Source organism: Paralichthys olivaceus, chromosome 11 (genome assembly GCF_024713975.1).
Source record: "Paralichthys olivaceus isolate ysfri-2021 chromosome 11, ASM2471397v2, whole genome shotgun sequence".
NCBI lineage: Eukaryota > Metazoa > Chordata > Actinopteri > Pleuronectiformes > Paralichthyidae > Paralichthys > Paralichthys olivaceus.
The window spans coordinates 3407023-3426545 of record NC_091103.1 but is presented as its reverse complement, the minus strand read 5'-3'; the positions used below and the strand labels follow the sequence as shown (position 1 = coordinate 3426545).

The window sequence follows — 19523 nt, the reverse complement described above, 5'->3', positions numbered from 1 at the left end:
TGATTTTATACTGCGCTGTATATTCTTAAGTATTATATGTTTATGCAATATCAATGTTTTTAAGCAAAAATAGGTGAATTACTTACTTTAATAACTGTTCTTTTGTATCCTCACTACAGCCAGTGATGTCACACGGACACAGCATGCTCATACTGTAATGTTTGGTGCTAACTGAAGTTTCATGTTTTATTCGAGTAACACTTTTTCAATGGGCTAATTAAGGGTTAGGCTTTTAGTTTGGATGTTTAAGGTTAGGGTAAGGGGCGAGGGAATGTATCCGTCATCACCAAGATAGAAGTACAAATGTGTGTGTGTGTGTGTGATGTGTCGTATGAAGGTATCTCTATAAGAACTTACCCAGTGAATTCAGTTTATCACTGTTATGTGAAAACATTTTGTCATCTCCTCTCACTCAGACATTCCCATAAAACATATCCACATATCAGCATCTGGGTGGAATCAGATGTCAACAAACGAAAAACCACCTTAACTGGCTCTATGAAAGAGCTGTGATTCCACCCAGAGCTCCATCTAGATATCTGAGCGCTGCACTGTCTCACCAATGTCACGTATGTAGAATGCAGCAGCAGATTGTCAGGGTAAGATGGGTTCACAACAACAGGAACCTATTCGAAACATGCAGACGAGTGGCAGACCATGCAGGAGGCAGGACATAATGTATAAAGTCTCTTGCTATCCCTGCAACCTGTTAGAATTTGAGCATCGTTGTCTCTTGAACTTGGCGTCTTCTAGGCTCCTCTTGTTAATTCAGAAATATTTGTATTATTTTTGTTTAGCATCACATGATGGAAACACAACCATTTGCTCGCTGTGATTTTTTTCAGAAGTTTTCCTGCCGTATCCTCATATGGGCTCAAAGTTTCAGGAAGATGTCCACACTCCAGTGCATGTCTGAAAGCAGGTCCAGTTTGAGCCACCACACAAAGCTAACTCCATATAGCTCACTACCATCAGGTTCAGTGTTCAGACCCTTCAGCATCTCAGGTCAAATCTCATCTAACCCAGGTGCCTTACCACTGCTACCTCAGTGGGATATGAATGAGGGCTTCCTCTGACTTCCACCTCTTTTATGAAAGGGCATACTCCATTGGTCAGTCACTTGGGTTGACACCACATACACTAATAAACCACTTGAACATATTATGGACGACTCATTGTGAAGTCCGAAAACAAAGCTCCACTCAGGTTCAAATATGGCCGACTGTTCCTCCCAAACACATCCCATCTGAAATCTGTCTGTGACCAATCCAGAGACTCCAAGAAGGCTGAGTATTGTGAACATGTGTTTCTTTGAATAAGTATGACATGAAAGCGTTTAACCCTTTAACACTATTACTAATCTTTTTTTCTAGCTTCTCCTCTCTCACCACAACACACCAGCAAGCACACTGGTGTTTGTGTGCAAACGTTTTTTTTTTCACTGTTACTAATAAACTTGTTTTGGCACCAGCTGGCATTGTTTGATTCTTTCTCTTGTACTACTGCTTTTTGGTTTGTCTGGATCTACTTTCATTATCAAATCCTTTTGCAAAAGGGTTAAAACTTAACATTTCCTTGGTCAAGATTTGAGCTTTCCAGAGAAAGGAGAGGGAAACTGAAACTGAAACTGGTCTAGTGTATAAATAAAGTATGAATCATCTTTGATCCAACAGCAAATACATGTGAGTATTTTTTAATGTAATTCAGACTACGTTGTCTTTTACATAAATTTTTCCTATAGGGTTTAATTAGACGTGAAGGTACTTTTGCCTTAACAAGAACCGTGTTGTGATACGGTGCTTCATATGTATGAAATTGAACTGAATTTTATAAATAAAATAAATATTCTTTTTAATTTTGGTCTGGTTGCACAGCAAGTGTGAAACGATCTGGTGTAAACTTTAAATAGTCTTTTCTCCTGTTGTTTTTTTGTTGTTGTGAGATGATGATTGAGACATGACATTTATCACCCTGCACATTTGACCTTGTGCTGTTTCTGCACGATTCACGTGAATCTGACGCAAACACGGTTCAGCTTTGAGGACACGGTGAGGTCAGCAGGGTGCCTCATCACAGACGGTGAATTCAAAAAGGTTGTTTATTCGGACATCACATCCTGAGCTAACACCACACTCGTGTAAATACGTGTGTGTGTGTGTGCGTGTGACACAGGAGCCTTCCACTCTACTGCATTCTCAGTTAACGCGAGACCACGCACGAGCCGAGCGCGTGGGTCTCGCGAGATCTCACCAGCTGTTGAGTGTGTGTTTTTTTTTTTTTTTTTTTTTTTTTTAGAATGATGCTAGTCGGTCAACACGTGGGGAGGAGAGACTGACTTTCCAGGAGGACACGTTAGAAAGAGACACACTAATCAGTAGAGCTCTCACCGTGGCGGCGCCGAGGAACCGAGAATACTGTGAGTAAACCCCAACACTGCGGAGCGGAGCGGGGCGCGTTTAGCGGCTAAGGTGGAGGAGCATGCTAAGTCAGTAGCATCCGCATCATGTTCACACCGTGCGACTTAGTTCACATCCACGCACCGAGGAGCCACACGCGCACATCGTGAGAAAACACCGCTGAACTGACATCGTCCACGGGGGTTGAAGGGTGAGGGTGAGGGGGTCTCTGCGAGGTGTGTGGGGTGAGCAGTGCCGCTGGAGGGGCGCAGTAATCCCATGTCATTGAACGACTAGCCTACACATCTCTGGGAGTTCGCAGCCAGCTCCTGCTAGCCTCCGTCCCCTGTTGTGTAAGTGAGATCACCCCGATTCCCTCCCTCTGTGCTCGGACTGAACTACACGATCGTGTCGGCCCGAGCACTGACAATCGCGTCTGGGGATAACGTCCCCTGGCTCTCGTTCGTCCCCCCGTCCCCCCCCCCCCAGGCCGGCTAGCGGGCTAACTCCGGAGGTCTGAGGCCCAGGCAGGGCAGAGGAGCGCTCCCCGGCTCAAAATGTCCTTTAACCCCCCTGCGCCAGTGTGACACTTCACCCTCGGTGTTGCGTTAAGGGTTGCGGCTAAAGCTGCGTTATGCAACGGCTGCGTGTGGCGGCCCAGCGCCGAGCCCAGCGTGGTGACTGGAAGTCCCGAGGTCGAGTCAAACACGAGGCTTTTAACCGTGGAACCGCTCATGGTCACCGGGCCAAACAAAAAACATAACGCAGCGAGGGGAGCACCGGGCTGTGAGCTGCCCTGACGGTTTAATACGTGTTTACCATCGCAGACGTGTCTGTTTTTTTATTTTTAGGATTTCTAACCAGGGTGCTGGTTAGCCGGCTAACTTGACTGCTATCCTGCACTGCGGCCTCCCCACCAGCCATGCTTTATTCCAGGTCACAGCCTCCAGACAGAATCACACCAGACTCCCTGTTGATATTTGCTATTTAACGCTTGACCGTGCTCGCGGCAGATTGTTCCGGGGTTTGAATCGCTCGTCCCGAGGTCTCCCGTGGACATTGTGAGTGCCCTGATTAATTCGGCGATGTGATATCAGGGGGCACATGTTAAGCTGTTTCTATAAATTGCTCTTGATTGCCCGCTAACTTGTCACACACCACTTTGGTTCCTCGCTCTCTCTTGCAAACACAGGAGGCTCGTGTGGTTGGAGACACGTCCGGGATCTTGTTGTGTTTTTTTGGTTTTATTCCGTGTCCCTCCTGTCCGGAGACATTTAAACTGTGAGAAGTTAAAAAGCGGCTTCACGTTGTCGCACTACCCGGTTAGCTTGGTGCGGTTAGCCCATGTTGTCATGGAGGGGACACGGCGCTGCACGGAGCCTGTGGGATTATGTATTACGATCATTGTGTTGTTTTATGAGCACGTAGCTCGGAGGGGACATTAGTGTCCTCTAATGGACAACCTGGACACTGGAGCTGCTGGTTCTCGACGTGTCCTGCGGCAGTAATGTGCTTTCTCTTTTGGTTGTCACTCGGGGTTTAGCATACAGCTAACATCGACGCGGTGCAGCCCTTTTTTTTATTTATTTGTGTGTTTGTGTGTGTGTGTGTGTCCTCCTGTCAGTGTGAGATGATGATTCTTGTTACACACAGGAGACGTGTTGAGTAACCACCCTGTAATTCAACTCGCAGGCAGTTCCCACATTAATGTTAATGTCGCCCTTCAAGAATCGGGCTGCTGGTGAAACCCACACGCCTCCACGAGCAAACAGTGACTGAACAGCACCACGGTGGAGTTTCACATGTTGGAGGAGCAGTGTCCTGCCTTGTCCATGTGTCGGACACTAAACTGTGATTGACCCTCTTTATGCTGATAAGAGTGAGAACAGTGGAGTGAATCTGAGGAGAGAAAGTGTGGAGACCAACAAGGATCAGCGGAAGTGCAGTGTGAACCGGGGTCATGTCATTATTGGGTGATTAGGGTGTTAGTACGGACTCTAGACCGTATCCACCGTGCAAGCTGCTTAGGTGGCTTGTGCTCGGCTTGTTGGAAGTTTCTAACGTGTGAACGCAGCCTGACCACTCCCCTATCTGAGCCGCCAAGGTCACAGGCTTTTGACTGTAAGGTTAGGGCAAGCACCGGGGAATACCAGTCCGTCCTGTAAGGAGCGCTCTGGATTTGTTTGACTGCCGGTAACTTGTATTATAACCTTGTTCAAGGTGAATGGAGTGTGGGCCACCATTTCATAGGCACACACACAGATCAGCCACAACATTACAGGGTTACATGTGGCTGAATGTTGTGTATGTGTTTATTTGTTTATCAGTGTGTGTGTGTGTGTTCCTCTATTTACTGTACACACACACACACACAGTGGCATTTTTAAAAAGTGTATTATTCTATGTACTTATTTCCTTTGACTTTTTAATCATTGATCACTTACATTTTTGCAATTTAATCACTACAATAATTACATTTTTAGCTTTATCTTGAAAGTATTTTTTAACAAACTCTGGAGCACTCCCTGTTCAGGCCCAAATCATTTGTTGATGAGCAAACTCCTTAAAAATAATATAGATCCTCCATGTCAGCGCATAAGTTGAATGTAAACTCTCGTCTACTCAACATAAAAGCTTCCTCAATTTACTGAGTTGTATGTGTTAAAGCTGTTAATTTGGGGCTTTATATTCCCATAAACTTACCTCAGGTTAACCAACAAACCACAAAGCTGCCTCGTAACTGTGCCAGGCATGCTGTAACCAACTGTGGTTAGAGGTTATGATGTGAATGGATTTTCATAAATTAGGAATTGTGTGATTACACCGTGTACCTTAATGATATGTTGGAGGTTCTGAGTTAACCCATTCTCAAGTGGCTGTTGCTTTCAGCTCACCAGTTCATTGGGGATTGTCATTTGATCCTTTGGAAACTGAACTGTCGGCTTATTCTTAGCCAGGAAAAACCTGGTGCATGTATTGCTCGCTCTTTATTTCATAGATGTGGGTATATTGTTGGAGCTGCTTGATATGTATGCTGCAGTTCTTTTGATTAGTCTCATTTAATTTATTTTCTCCATCAAGCCTGTCAGTTTGATATTTGTTGACATAATTGCTGCTTTACACATCATGTCTACATAGTGCTAATGCTTTTTTGACCTGAAGCCATGCAGCCACAGTTTTCAAAATCCACCTGTTTGTGCATACAGGGGCACCTTGACATTTAACAGCAGCATTTGTATTTCGTGAAGTTACCAAAGCAACTTAGTCACTCTACCTATGCCTGTGATATTTTTATTTCACACAATGGAGCGAATTGGCAAAGGGCTTCTTGCTGATTTTTACTTTTGGAAGCCTTTACTGTTAAACTTTTAACATCCGTGATTACAGGAGCTTTAACCGAAATAACATGAGATTGATTTCCTGAAAAATACCACCGATAATTTCTGTTTTAGTAAATGATCACATGTATGCTTGTATTCGATGTGCCTTGTTTTTCACCGGTTGAGTTGACTTGCTAAGACACAGACAGCTGCAAAACCCTTTTTTATCAATGCTCATATTAGTGCATTAGTCACTGATGGAAATTAGCTCAACCTATACATTGCATATTTAATGTAGAAAATATGTAATATAAATGTGTTGTACACACCATTACAGCATGTCATTAATGTAGTTATTTAATATCCTTTACCTGACAGTGACACACAGATTTCATTTCCTAGTTGTGGAACTACACATTCACACAAAGAGGCTCTCTCTGTTACTTGATATTGAAATAATAGAAACAGGAAGTCTGCCTTTCCCCAGCAGGGGGCCAGCAGTTGATTATGTGGAGCAGGTGTCAGTGCCAGCAGCCATAGAGGTCAAAAGTCCAGCACCCTCTATCTCTCTGTCTGTTTCATTTTGTCTGTGACCGAGGGAAAGTTTGAAAGTCATACAACACGATCAGACATTATTTTGACCAATTCTCAATATTTAGATCTAGGATTGGGATCAGACTTCTCCACTGCTAAGTATCCTGTTGTTATAGAAGCAATGTTGGATCATAACATTGTCATGACCACAGCAGTTACACATGGATGTATATCGTTGAGGATCATCCATTAAAAGACTAACTTTAAGGGTCAAATGAAGTTAAATCCTTAAATCAAGGCCAGTTTTGCCTGATCAACTCATGCTAACTTGTCTGTCTTTTCAACTTTCAGGTGTAGCTGCTAGTGTCCTGAGGAAATGCCGCTGAGGTTTCGCTCTGTTGTACCCTACACACTTCCCGGAGTACTCGCACTTATCGGCTGGTGGTGGTACATCTCGAGGAAGAAAGAGCGCCCCATCTGTCATGGCAGCCCAGAGGAGGCTCCAACTGACACAGGCCTTCGAACATCTCCAGCAGAGGGTAGCAATGGTTTGATTGAAAAAGGCACTGTAACCCCCAGAAATGACACAGAATGCCCCACCCACAGACCTCCAAAGGTCACTGACAAGAGAAGCGATCCCGAAAACATTTCCCAAATCCATGTCCTGGACAGCAAAGCAGCACCTTCACCAGAGCTAAGTTCTGAAGAATCGGTCCCTTTTCTTGGCAGGATAATCAGAGAGGATGTCCATAATGCCTGTGTCTCGGCGCAACCGTCACTTGGCAAAGGCGACAGCCTGCAGGTGTCATTGAAAGACCATAAAGACCCAGAGAAAAGCTCATCACTTGGTTTGGTAACAGAGTTGGAGAAACACCAGCCCAAAGATCCAGCCTCTGCTCCAGAAGCCTTGTTGGAAGAGGTGGTCTTGCCTTGCCGGTCTAATGAAGTCACCAGCTGCCCCCCCACTGCAGCCTACCTGTCTGACGCAGAGCGACCTGAGCCCGAGGGAGAAGTTGCAAAGCACCACGGCACTATAAATACTCAAGATGAGATCATTGTTTGTGCAGTCACCCCAGCCAAAGTGCAGAGAGCGATCCCATCAGAAGCTGACTCTCTAGACACGCCCCCATCAGCGCAGGATTTCCATCAACATATTCTTACGAGCACACCTACAGACACGGATCCGACCTCCATAGCCTTGACCCTCGCACAAGACTCCATCGCCTCATCGGTGACCCCGGGGGACATCCAGATACACAGCAGCAGTGGAGAGGAGCAGGATCTGGAGCGTCTGGCAGCTGGACTTATATGTGGGGTCATCTCAGCAGCCACCCAGGAGGTTCTTGGGGTTGCCAGGTGCCAGGTCACAGACAACAGCCAGGCCAGCTGCAGCAGCAGCACACCACTGGCTAGCAGCAGACAACGCTCCCAACAGGAACCAATCACAACTGCACAGCAGCACCTACAGCTACTGACAAGCTCTTCTCAGATCAGCTGTGAGTCTCGAGAGGCAACAGAGAAAGAACAGCCAGGAATGACTAATGGATGCTCCTCAGCTACCGTATGGGAGACCGCTGAGGTCAGGCACAGGGTTCATCCGACAAACACTCAGACAGGCCACTGGCCAACACCATCGGAGGAAGCAGCACAGAGTGCGCCACTGCTAAACAAGCAACTGAAAAGTGATGAAGTAGCCGTGCTGGCCGAGGACTCAGCCTGCAGCACGTGCCACTCTGAGGATGGCATCAGCAGCGAGGACCTTCAGAACAGCATGTTCGAAAACCAAATGGATGTAATCCAAATTACGGACTTGTCAGCAAGAGAAGCCACACAGCCTCAGTCGCTGGTTGAGACTGTCACAGACACAACGGTTTTGTCCGTAACTGAAGAAAACTCGGTGGATGCCGCATGTGAAATAAAGGGACTCAACGGAATGAGCCTGAGGAATGGAGCTCATGGGACATGTGAGGTGGAGACGGACCAGTCGGGAGGTGAGACATCAGTCTGTTTGTTCTGGGCATTTGTGTAAGCATTGTTGCTGAGTCCTGATACTGTGATGTCAAAATCTGATAGATGCATCAGCTGAGAGTAACATTTGAATTATTTACACTGAACACTAAGAGAGCTGAGGATGGTACAAACTGAAAGCTAATGTTATAGCTAACATAATGACTGATGTTTAGCATTTATCCTTATTAAACATATCTGTAGATAAGAACCACCCTGAAGATCAATAACTTCTAATCTAATTATACATAACAAATACCACATCATTCATATACACTCAGATCAGTCTGCTTTCAAACAAGACAGGTGAAACTGTAAAATGTTAACCTGAACTACAATTCCTGCTGTTTTCTGTTGATGTAGTTTTCAAGTGGTCTGGGATTTTCTGCCCAAACTTACTTATACAAATAAAATTTGATACAGATAAGAAGAAAACCACACAACATCATACAGTATTACAGTCACAACATCTTTTTTTCTTTAATCAACTCGTTTAGTCTGTGTGGGGATCCACCAGTGCACTGCGGATACATGACACACTCACAAGTATTGAATGATATAGAATTGAAAAGAATAGATCTGTCAAATATAGGCTGACGAGGTTGAACACTTGGCGTTGCTCCGCTTGTCCGTGTTGCCTCCTCAGCTGCTGCTAACAGGTGAGCCCACAGATTTGTTAGGAGGCAGTTGCTTGGTACAAAGACGGCTCAGTGTTGATAACCTTACCATCTACAGTGTAGAACCCAAAACACTTCCACACACTGCTTCTCAGATGCAAGTGTGTCATGATTGTCCGCTCAGGACGGCTTTACTTGCTAGCCTCCTTCACCAAATTAACGTGACATCACTGACTTATTTATTATTTCACTGATGTTCACTGAATTTAAATAAGCCATTACAAGTTGAATACAAACTTGAAGTTGAATGGTCAAATTTCGATGATATGGCAACTCCATAGGACCTGTCATGTCTGAGAACATAGTTCCCCACGGTATTCCCTTCCAGCCAGCTGGTGTGACGTTACTGTGGAATTTGATCTGCCCAAGCTCAGAATACTCCTCAAACAGCTTGAGGACCTCCTCCTCCTCCTCCTCTCCGAGGCCTTCAGGGAGCAGTTTGTCCCACGTGTCTCGGGTCGGACCCCCACTCCCATTATCCTGAGATGCCCACATGACCAGAATAGCCTCCTTCTGCTTGGCAGGGATGACATTCAATAGTTAAAATTCAGTAGTATCAAATATTTTGGTGTCCATGTTATTGTGGTGGAACGCTTTTCTTGAGTCTTCTTGTGTCTTTGTCTTTTCATAGAGGGACATGAGTGAGCACTTTGACTGAGAGAGATCTGAGAGGTGAAAATGGATAACCTATTAAATGCAACCAAGCTGCTTGTGATGTAAAATTCAACGTAAATACTCATCTTTCCACCAAGCACACTGATGCCTCTCAAAAAATTAATTAATTAACATACCCCGAAAGCAGGGTTGGCAATATTCATCCTCCTGCTATAAACAGCCTGTAAGGCCAAAGATACAAATACTCAGAATTACAAATAATGTCTCCTGATAGTAATTAAAGACAATTTCTTAAAATAGAGTAACGTGCTTCAGGGTGGTGCCCTCAGGCTTTATGTCTGTCAGGTCACGGTCAGGGCGAAAGAAACATATGCAGCTGTTTTATGTTATTGCTGGAGTCATGGTGCCTCAAGAAAATAAAAGAAAGTGCAGACTTTCCAAAAGAAATGGACAAAAACTTTATTTTTATTTAAAACTAGGTGTGCCTAGTTTGCAGCAACATGCTCGCAGTGATGAAAAAGACTGATTTCATGTGTCGTTGAAGCTCGCAGCTAAACTGGATGAGTTAAAAGTCACTTGGATAAAGTAAATGCTCTTCAGCAGAGTTGGAGGGTTTTCAAGACCACACTGACGGAGACAATGTTGTGCAGCCAAGTTTTGCAGTGAGCAAGCTTAAAGCTGAGAAGCTGAAACCTCTGTCAGTCTGAGAATTTACGAAGGATCCTCGTTTCCACTGAGTAGAATTGTTTGTTGTGGGCAAACACTGTATTTCCCTCCCGTATAAGTCTGCTATGACATCTGAATATGAGGTTGACTTTGCAAAAGTCCTTCAGGCGTTAGGCGAGACGTTTTACCTTGAAGAGTAAACAAGAGGAACTGAACGTATTTGTTGAGTCGTTCGTGTTGATGTGCCTGAAAGCCTACAACCCAAAATCACTGAGCTGTAAAGCAACAAGTTCTATAAACTGTATGTATGATGAGCCCACAATTTTTCATGTGTTTGAGTGCTTTGACTCCATTCTATACAAAAGTGACTGGTGCAAAAACACTTCAAAATCACTGACGTTAACTTAGAAAACCAGCTTTACCAAAGAACCAGTTCCAGCCATCGCATTGAAGAGGCTAGAGTGAGGCACTCTGTGTATTCAGAAATGTATGAGGCCTGTGGTTCTCCAAAGATGCTACATCCTACTTCTGATCTGAAGGCCGGGTGTCGACAACAGATAGTTTAGGATGTAGTGTGCACTGGAACCTGAACTACTAACGTCGTTGTGAATTAGATTATTGCTGGTAAAGGTGGTGGTTACTGATTATTGTGTGTCTGTGTGTATGTCCAGGCTCTGATGTGAACAGTATGGACTCAATGGACAGCGGCTGCACTATGGGTACTGGGGAAAGCCAGAGCAACCACGCTGCCTCCTCGAGCTCTGAGCTCATCATCTGGGAGATTGAGGTGCCAAAGGTAAGTCGGGACAACTGACAGGATTAAAAACATACATCCTCAGTGTGACATGATCCCTTTACACCAAACACACAAGTTCCCTTCCTGTTTCCCAGTGTGAGTGCAGTGGTTTAACCATACACAACAACACAGGAATCTCTGGAGTGTTCAGGTGAGGGGTGGTGCAGCAGACAGAGGCAGGACACAACCCATTCATCCATTCATGTTTTCGTTAACAGCATATCAACACCAGCGTCTGCTCATGTCATCAAAGCTCATAGTGAATCCTGCAGCAAATGTCCTGCTGTGTCTTCTCACAGCTGCTCATTCAGACATTCTCCTGAGATTTTACTACTGGACTAGCCGGAGAAACTAGACATTTATAGGGAATACCTTTTTCTATTAAGAGTCTGAACTGCGGCTTGGCTCTTGGTGTTTGATACGTTCTTATTCAGTGAAAATCGTTGCTGTATTTATGAACGGTCCTTCTGACGTGTGACATCTCATCTCTTCCTGCACCAGCATCTTGTCGGGCGGTTAATCGGCAAGCAGGGAAGATTTGTGAGTTTCGTCAAGCAAAACTCTGGTGCAAAGATCTACATCTCCACCCTGCCTTACACACAGGACTTCCAGATCTGTCACATAGAGGGTGAGTGAGGTCGACCACGTCTTCACTTCACCTCGTGTCCTCTGATGTGAAGGGGTTGGGGGCAGGAAACTTGCACCTAAACTAACTGTGGTCTCTCTCTCTCTGCAGGTACACAGCAGCAGGTTGACAAAGCCCTGTCATTGATTGGGAAGAAGTTTAAAGATCTGGATTTAACGAACCTATATGCACCTCCACCGCCCCAACTCACGTTGCCATCACTTCCTATGACCTCCTGGGTAAGGCTGGGCTCTGGGACTCGGCTTGTGTCTTGAAAATCTTTTAATTTTAAAATGCATTCATGATAATCCACAGGTGAGGGGCAGGCTGTGTGGGAGTACAGACGCATCTTTAAAACTGTGCTTTTAATCGTTTAATGTGAGCTTCAGTTAATAACCGTCTTCTTCTGTAAAGAGAAGTTTGAACAGGTCAACCACACAAGTGTGACTGGAACTGTCTACTAGCAGGAAGTGTTCGTCAGAGATTAATAAAAAGTTTCTCATTTTACTGAGTTCGTCCTGGTCGTGTGGTGGAAACACGATAGACATTGAGCTGTTCAGTGGCCTCACCTTGAGTCAAAGTTGGCGGCAGGTGCCATTTGGATTCATTTTTAGTTTGGTAAAATACAGATTCGTTAATCTGCAAAGCCAACAAATCTTCCTCAGTCCCTTTTGACAAAATATGTTGTTAAAGTCCCTTCGACCCAGTAGAATATCTGTGGTTTATATAAAATACTGGTATTATTGTTAATTTTCATAACCGAACAAGCTACCTAAAGGAACAGCATTGTAAAAATCTAGATTCCTGACATGTAAAGAGTGTTTCCTCTGGTCACAGGTGAGGAAATAAAATGCACCAGAAAGTCGAGTTCAAAGACGCTGCACATACAACACAGGGACATGAATACATCAAGTCATTTTCTTCTGTATCTCCGTGTTTGCAAAGTAAATATTAAAATAAGCAGATTTCAAGTTATGACCCAAAAGGACTTCTATCTTGAATGTTTGTTCATTGGCTGCTGCTTTTCATTTCAGGATGAATTTACAACCAATTGGCGCCTCCCTCTGCACTGCCATGAGTTCTTTAAATAATAGTTCTGTGAAGTGTGGGTTTAGTCAAATGAAATGTCATAATTAACAGGAGCAGTAACAGTTGCCGTCTTGTCGATTGTCCTCTCAGCTCCTGCTCCCCAGTGGAGTGACAGTCGAAGTGATAGTGGTGAACATCGTGTCAGCCGGCCACATCTTTGTCCAGCAGCACACACACCCCACCTACCACGCCCTGCGCAGCCTCGACCAGCAGATGTTCCTCTGCTACTCCCAGCCCGGCACCCCGGCCCTGCCCTCACCGGCTGAAGGTAACCGTGGTCACGTGGTGGGATGAGAGCTCACCGATAATGTGTCTGCACTTTCAGACGTTCTCTTCTCTCATAAACCTTTGAAACAACAAGCAGCTTGAATTGCATCTTCAAAAATCATAAAAATCACCATGTTACATTTGAATGTTAAGTTTGTGTTAAAGACAAAAAGAGTTGCCATGACCACAGGGCACGACTCAGCGTGGTTCCACTGTGACTTGCAGCATCAGTAATGAGTTTGTGTGTCTTCCAGTTGGTGTCATCTGTGCAGCCCCAGCAGTGGAAGGGGCCTGGTGGAGAGCTCAGGTCATCACCTTCTATAAAGAAACCAGTGAGGTGGAGATTAGATACGTGGATTACGGAGGCTACGACAGAGTTAAGATCGACTCACTACGACAAATAAGGTGAGTTCCACTGTTTTACAACCATATTTAAAGGTAGACGACATGACGTGCTCCTCAAAGTGAAGCCAAAACCTCTCGACTCTGTTCAGGTGTTGATGTTTTTAATGAATTTGGGTTTAATTACTTATTTAATGCTTTAAAAAAATACGCCAAATGACGTCATCGGTGTAAGATGTCATTAAGACAGCAGTGTTGATACCTGGGATGTTTTGGCTCCATTTTCTGGATGGCAGGAGGAAGTAGAGACGCGCTGTTACACTCGATACTGTAAAATACTTCTAACTTTCTTACAAACATAATGCAAAGACTTCTCTGGACCTCACGATCCAGATCAACACTAGAACTGTAAAAACAAATGCAGAGCAAATAGTGGTGGAAAGACACGCCAGTATCACGCCATGCTCCGCGCGAATGTTTGCATAAAAGGTTGCCGTGGCGGCTACTGCCGGACGCGTAGAGGGGGGCAGTGGGTAAGTTCACAGTTCCAGACCGTTGGGAGGCAGAGGGGCAGAGAGTGGAGCAGCGTCATAGCCTGGTGGACAAAGCTGTTTCTCAGTGTGGTGCATCAGCGTCTGGTATCTTCTCCCAAATGGCAGGAGACTGAAGAGGCTATGACAGGGATGAGTGGGGTCGCTCACTGTGCTGTCTGAGTTGTGGGCTGAGCGTGTGAAGGAAGGGAGGGAGGGAGGGAGGGAGCGAGCAGTGATCTGTGCGGTCTCATTTATTGGCCGTGTAGGGTAAGATAGACTCTAGAGGGGGCTGTTGTTCTGCCATCCAGGGGAAGTTTCTTACTCTGGAAGTCCTACACTAAATAGGTATAAGCTCTGTGTGTGTCTGAAATAACTTTTATTTCAATATTAAAGCTTTCAGACACATTTCTTAAAGCTACACTTTGTAACTTTTCCCAGTATTTTCTAGATGAAATATTCTTCTAACATGTAGATTTTCCCTCTTCTTATTTTCCAGGTCTGATTTTGTAACACTACCATTTCAAGGTGCAGAAGTGCTGCTCGACAACATCGCCCCGCTTCCAGGTACGACATTGTTTTGTGTCTGAAATCCAAGTCCAAACTTATCTGTGTGCAAAGTGCAGATATAGTTTTACAGAAATGTGTGTTTCATCAGGAGAAGATCGTTTTTCACCAGAGGCAACATCAGCGTTGGAGGAGATGACCAGAGGAGTGGCGCTGCTTGCACAGGTGAGGCCACCTCCGTCGCTGAAGCACAGCACAGAGTCAACACTCCTCTCTAACCTTTCGTTTGTCTTTCTGTGAAGGTATCGAACTATGACAACAACACGGGCCTCCCGCTGGTCCACCTGTGGAACATGGTTGGAGAAGAGGTATGATGCTCTGCCACACCTACCTGAATAAATTCTACTGTGCAAACTCCTCGTGATCAAGTTTGTCCTGGTTAAATTGACCCTCCCACGCACAGCTCCTCCAGAAAACTTCAAGAATTAGTGCACGTGTCAAGCCAGCGTCTTGTCTTCAATTTTGAATTTCGTTCATTGAAGCTTAACAGAATTAAAAAGAGCGGCCGAAGAGGATTAATGAATGTTTGTCTGTTTCCAGGTGATCTCAGTGAACCGTGCACTGGCAGAGAGAGGCCTGGGGACTTGGGTGGATGGATTTTGAACTCCTAACATGCTCTGACCTCGACACCTCCACCTGACCCCTCCCCCCTTTTCTCTCGTGGTCAGCAGTCTGGTATCCTGACCCGTGCTCCCAGCCCCCCCCCCCACCACTGGATCTAAGAAGATTGTTCTTCCTGTCTTTCTTTTTTTTTTTTTTTAAGTTTGTTTTGTTTTTTGTTTGTTTTTTTGTTGTTGTTGTTCTCGTTACCCCCCCCCCCCCCATTCCTTTTGAAAAGAAATTAAAAAATTGTTTCCAGGCATAATCGACAAGAACCCAGCACTGCTTCAAAATGAGACCACCTCCCCCTCTTGTACTGTACAAAAAAGAACTTGAAGAAGGAAAGGAAGAGGTACTTGGGAATTTTTTTTAAAAAAGAAAATCTATATTATAACTAAATAAAGGTGCAGCAAATATTTTTTTCCCCTCCCTATCCTACCTTAATTTTTGCTCTGGGCCTTTGCACTTTGACTGTGGATCATGATGCTGTGTGGACGGACAGGCGCCTCCATCAGACTGTGGAGTGAGTCTCACTGTCGGCTAGAGTCGCCTGTAGGGCTTTACTTTTCAAACTTGATTCAGCAGATGTTTTTGGGAGAGTCGCCTGGATAGAATATGGGCGGGGGGGGGGGGGGCAGACAAACTGATGACTGTTGACCCTCGTGGAGCACAGAGCACCCAGCTGGTCTGTCCAGCCCTGTGGCCTCACGGGACGTGGACTTCTCTGGGGTCTCCCTCCAGAGCTGCAGCACCTTCCAGCTCATGTAGAGGAACGAGCTGGCTGCCTCTGCTCTACGTTTCTCCACCAACTTCCACTGATTTACAGAAGAACCAGGAATGTCAAGCTCCCAGACAACAAGCAGTTAAATAGCTTTTCACAGTGGGACTTGGAAAGTTGGGCTATTTCCAGGGTGCATTTTTGTTTCTAGCAGCCTGTTGAAGCTAACATACGGCTGATATGTTTCTTTATGTTGGGCCTGTTTTACATTTACATATGTTCTCTTTTTAAACACTGACTTAACTGTAAACACTTTAGATTATTATAGTCGCTCTAAGTCCTAACGATTGGTGTCCTCAAAGTCCTGAGACCTGGTGACGTGAACTCACTGAGCACTTTATTAGGAACACCTGCCTGTTCACACAGGGATCTGTGGCAGCAGAACAAAACCCAGTCATGGAGGCACAGGTCAGGAGCTTCAGAAATGGAAAGTAAAAAAAAAAAAAGAAAAATCAGATGAGCTGGTTTGAGTATTTCTGAACCTGCTGATCTCCTGAGATTCTCGAGTTTCATGTGTCCAAATGGAGCGAGAAACAAGATAATACAAAAGTAACTCTGACAACCGCTGCAGAGGAACTGCCCGGTGTGAGGTCACACACATCACTGCTTCAGTTCCAAACCAATCTGTGGCTTTGATGCGGACAACTTTGGTGAACTTGGACCTGCGATGTGTGTGAGCGTGGCTTCTGTGGTGTTCACAGTAAAGTGCTCGGTGGATTTATATACAGCACGTTAGTGCACGAGATAAAAACACAAGCTGCATAATGTTGCACTGACATTTGGAATTTAGGAAACATTTGGAAACAATGATTAAAGATGTGAATCTGAGGGAATGAAAGCTGCTCGAGGTCAGAGTCGACTGGTCTCTGCTGGTTTACTGTGAGTGACAGTATTTCATGTTCAGCAAATTACTTCACGGCCGCTGAGGTTTAATCCTGATTCCAAAGAAACTGGACTTAGTCAGCTGGTCGCAGCATTAATACACTATATTAGTGATTAATGTGACGTAATGGCAGACTGCTGCTGTTACTGTGACTTCAATGAGGGAACCATGATAAAGGAAATGTCTCTGCTGCCCTTCGCTGTAGACCTGCTTGTCATTAGGCACATATTTTAAACCAACCACTGCTCGACACTGACAGAGCAGAGCCTCGTTCTTCACATGTGGACAACAGTTGACTTTATTTTCTAACTCTGGGGTTTCCTCTCCCGCTGTCGGCGTGTTTACCTGGAGGCTTCTCGAGCCGAATGTTTCTAATTGAGCAACAAAGCAGAAAAAAGTAATGAAACATTTAAATTAAAGCTATGAAATCTGACTTTCAGAAAACATTTTGAAGTTCAACATGAAAAGAAATTTTCTTTTTGTCAACAAAACGCTCAGATGCGACACATGAGAATTGAAAAGTAATCTGTCTGACCTAAAGGATGCTCCAGTGATTTCATGGGAGCTAATTAACAGCTTGTGGGTTTATGTGTTTAATAATAGACAGTGAGTAGAGGAGGCCTGTGAAATACAGGCAGAACAAGAAATTCTAATGTTTGTGTGTAGCATGTGTTACCATGGCAAGTCTGACAAAGAACAATGAGCAGGCAGGCGTGTTACTGGTCACAGATCAGTTACCAGGTTAAAGATCTAGTAAACTCAACACTAAAGTAAGAACGAGTTGAGACGTTGAGAACAAGCCGATGCTGCTGAACCCGAACGTCTGGATGAGTTGATCCACATGTGAAGAGCAGCGTCCTGCTCAGCCGGGAGCATTTTACCACCGGTTTTAACTTCTCTCTCTTCATCTGTCTTCGTGAGACGTGTTTATTCAGCATTATGAAGTCAGACCTTCCCTGTGTTTGCACAGACATTTTAACAACAGACTCAGCCTGAAGTGGCTCAGTGAAGAAGGGGTCCGTTTCCACCTTACGACTGTAATTCTAAATAACGTCGAGTCTGCATATTTCATAGTTTTGATGAGGTTCTTCAGTGGAAACAAAGTCCATGTTATTCTAGCAATAAGGCAGCTTTATTTGGACTATTTGAAGGACAGAATGTGGGTACGGGGGGGGTTTAACTGTTTAAATATCTGACACTGATGTCTAGGAACACAACCGCTGTCATCCGTCACACACTGTAGGTAAACAACACTTGTTCAGTTCGATACTGTATCTCAGGAATGGTTAATAAGGTGATGAAATCAACATGCATGAGGGCAGCTGACGGTGGATTGTGCTTGAAAACTTTTGGATAGTGACGTGCAGTAGGTGGGACGTCCGCGTGCATGACCTCCTGAAGAAGGTCGGTGCCGGGATTGGAGCAGTAGCCATATTGTCTGTCACTGGCTTGTGTGCATCCTTCCTGTTTCACATGAACTCTGCTCCTCTCTCTCCTTTTTTTAAAACAGATTGAAGTAACCCCCCTCGTCCACCCCGCCGCTGCCCCCTGCTGCCCATAGACCCTGTAGACTAGTGTTCATTTTTCTGTAAATAAGATATTGGACTGTACTTTTCTATAACACTGGAGAGAACAAGCTATAAAGGGAACATTTTTTTTTTGTTTGGTCTGCTCTGGTTCATCCTCCCCTCTCCTCAGTCAACTCGCTCGCTGTTCTCACACCGTGGGACTGATTTGTATGTGTTTGCACAGCTAGACAAGTCATCATTTGATTATTTAAATGGATGTTAAGCTGTCGTCGCCTAAAAGCATTTAACATGTACAGGTCGGTTTTTTTGCTAGGCTCATCTTTAAGTTTGATTTGCTGATTGTACAGATCTATTAGGGAGAAAAAATAAAAGTTATTGAAAGTGTGTTTTGGCATTTTCCTTGTGTCGTCATTGGTGATGAGAGCATTTCTACAACAGACTGAAATGGATTTACAAAACTAGAGGGTGCATGTGAAGGGCTCTGCGCCTTTTTTAATGAGTGATATGATTGATAGTTGATTTTTATTGGTTTACACATATATAAGAGAAATGTATGTGTATATATATATATATATATATATATATATGTGTGTGTGTGTGTGTGATTTAATAACAGTGCTTTGAATATTGATAAAAATTTAATTAACAGATGACCAGCATTCTGTTGCGGTCAGTGTGTCGTCAGTAAAACATAACAGAGCTTTTATTTTGAAAAGTTGTGAACTTGGATCTGAAGATTGATTGATGAACAGAACTCAGAAATGGAAACGTAACAAAACAAATTTAAAAAATAAGACTTAAATATAAGCCACAAACATGAAATGTAATAAAAGTTTAGTTTTATGAAAAACACTGACTTCAAAATCCAAAGCGCAGATAAACGAGGTAGGATGAACACAAAGTTTTCTCACTTCACTCTGCACCATATAGACCATTTATAAAAAATCTCTGTACAAAAACAATCAGTGACAATATATCCTGGAACTGTGTGATGAGGAATAAATATAAAGGTTTAGTTAGAATTAAAAACAATTAATCTCCACACTGACAGATACAGGCCTGTTCACAAATTATGTAAGAAAAGTTGGGGTGACTTGAGTTTAAGTTTAGTTTACAAAGTGTGTGTGAATTCATGACTTGTGACAAAAGTTTTCTTTATAGAAAATTTTTTAATGGTTAATATATTTACAAATATACAGTAATTCATAAAGAAAAGACACGAGGTACAGCACGAGTAAGAAATGACTTGAGAAATCTTCCTATGAGAAAACTTCTGTGGAAATAAAAAAACAATCCCTAACA

At 44.1% G+C, this 19523-nt stretch overlaps 1 protein-coding gene across 2 annotated transcripts; it reads left to right on the top strand.

Moving 5' to 3' along the window:
• Positions 1–2266: 2266 nt before the first annotated feature.
• akap1b (A kinase (PRKA) anchor protein 1b) lies at positions 2267–18605 on the top strand. 2 transcript variants are annotated; one of them, XM_020102789.2, is made up of 11 exons: positions 2267–2416; positions 6602–8241; positions 10887–11011; positions 11513–11639; positions 11748–11875; positions 12816–12993; positions 13247–13397; positions 14364–14431; positions 14523–14596; positions 14674–14739; positions 14972–18605. In XM_020102789.2, exons 2-11 carry the CDS (start codon positions 6627–6629, stop codon positions 15032–15034), a joined length of 2595 nt encoding a protein of 864 aa, XP_019958348.2. In that variant the 5' UTR covers positions 2267–2416; positions 6602–6626; the 3' UTR covers positions 15035–18605. The 2 variants fall into 2 exon arrangements, with proteins under 2 accessions (XP_019958348.2, XP_019958349.2); XM_020102790.2 differs by lacking the exon at positions 2267–2416 and adding an exon at positions 2605–2749.
• Positions 18606–19523: the final 918 nt, after the last annotated feature.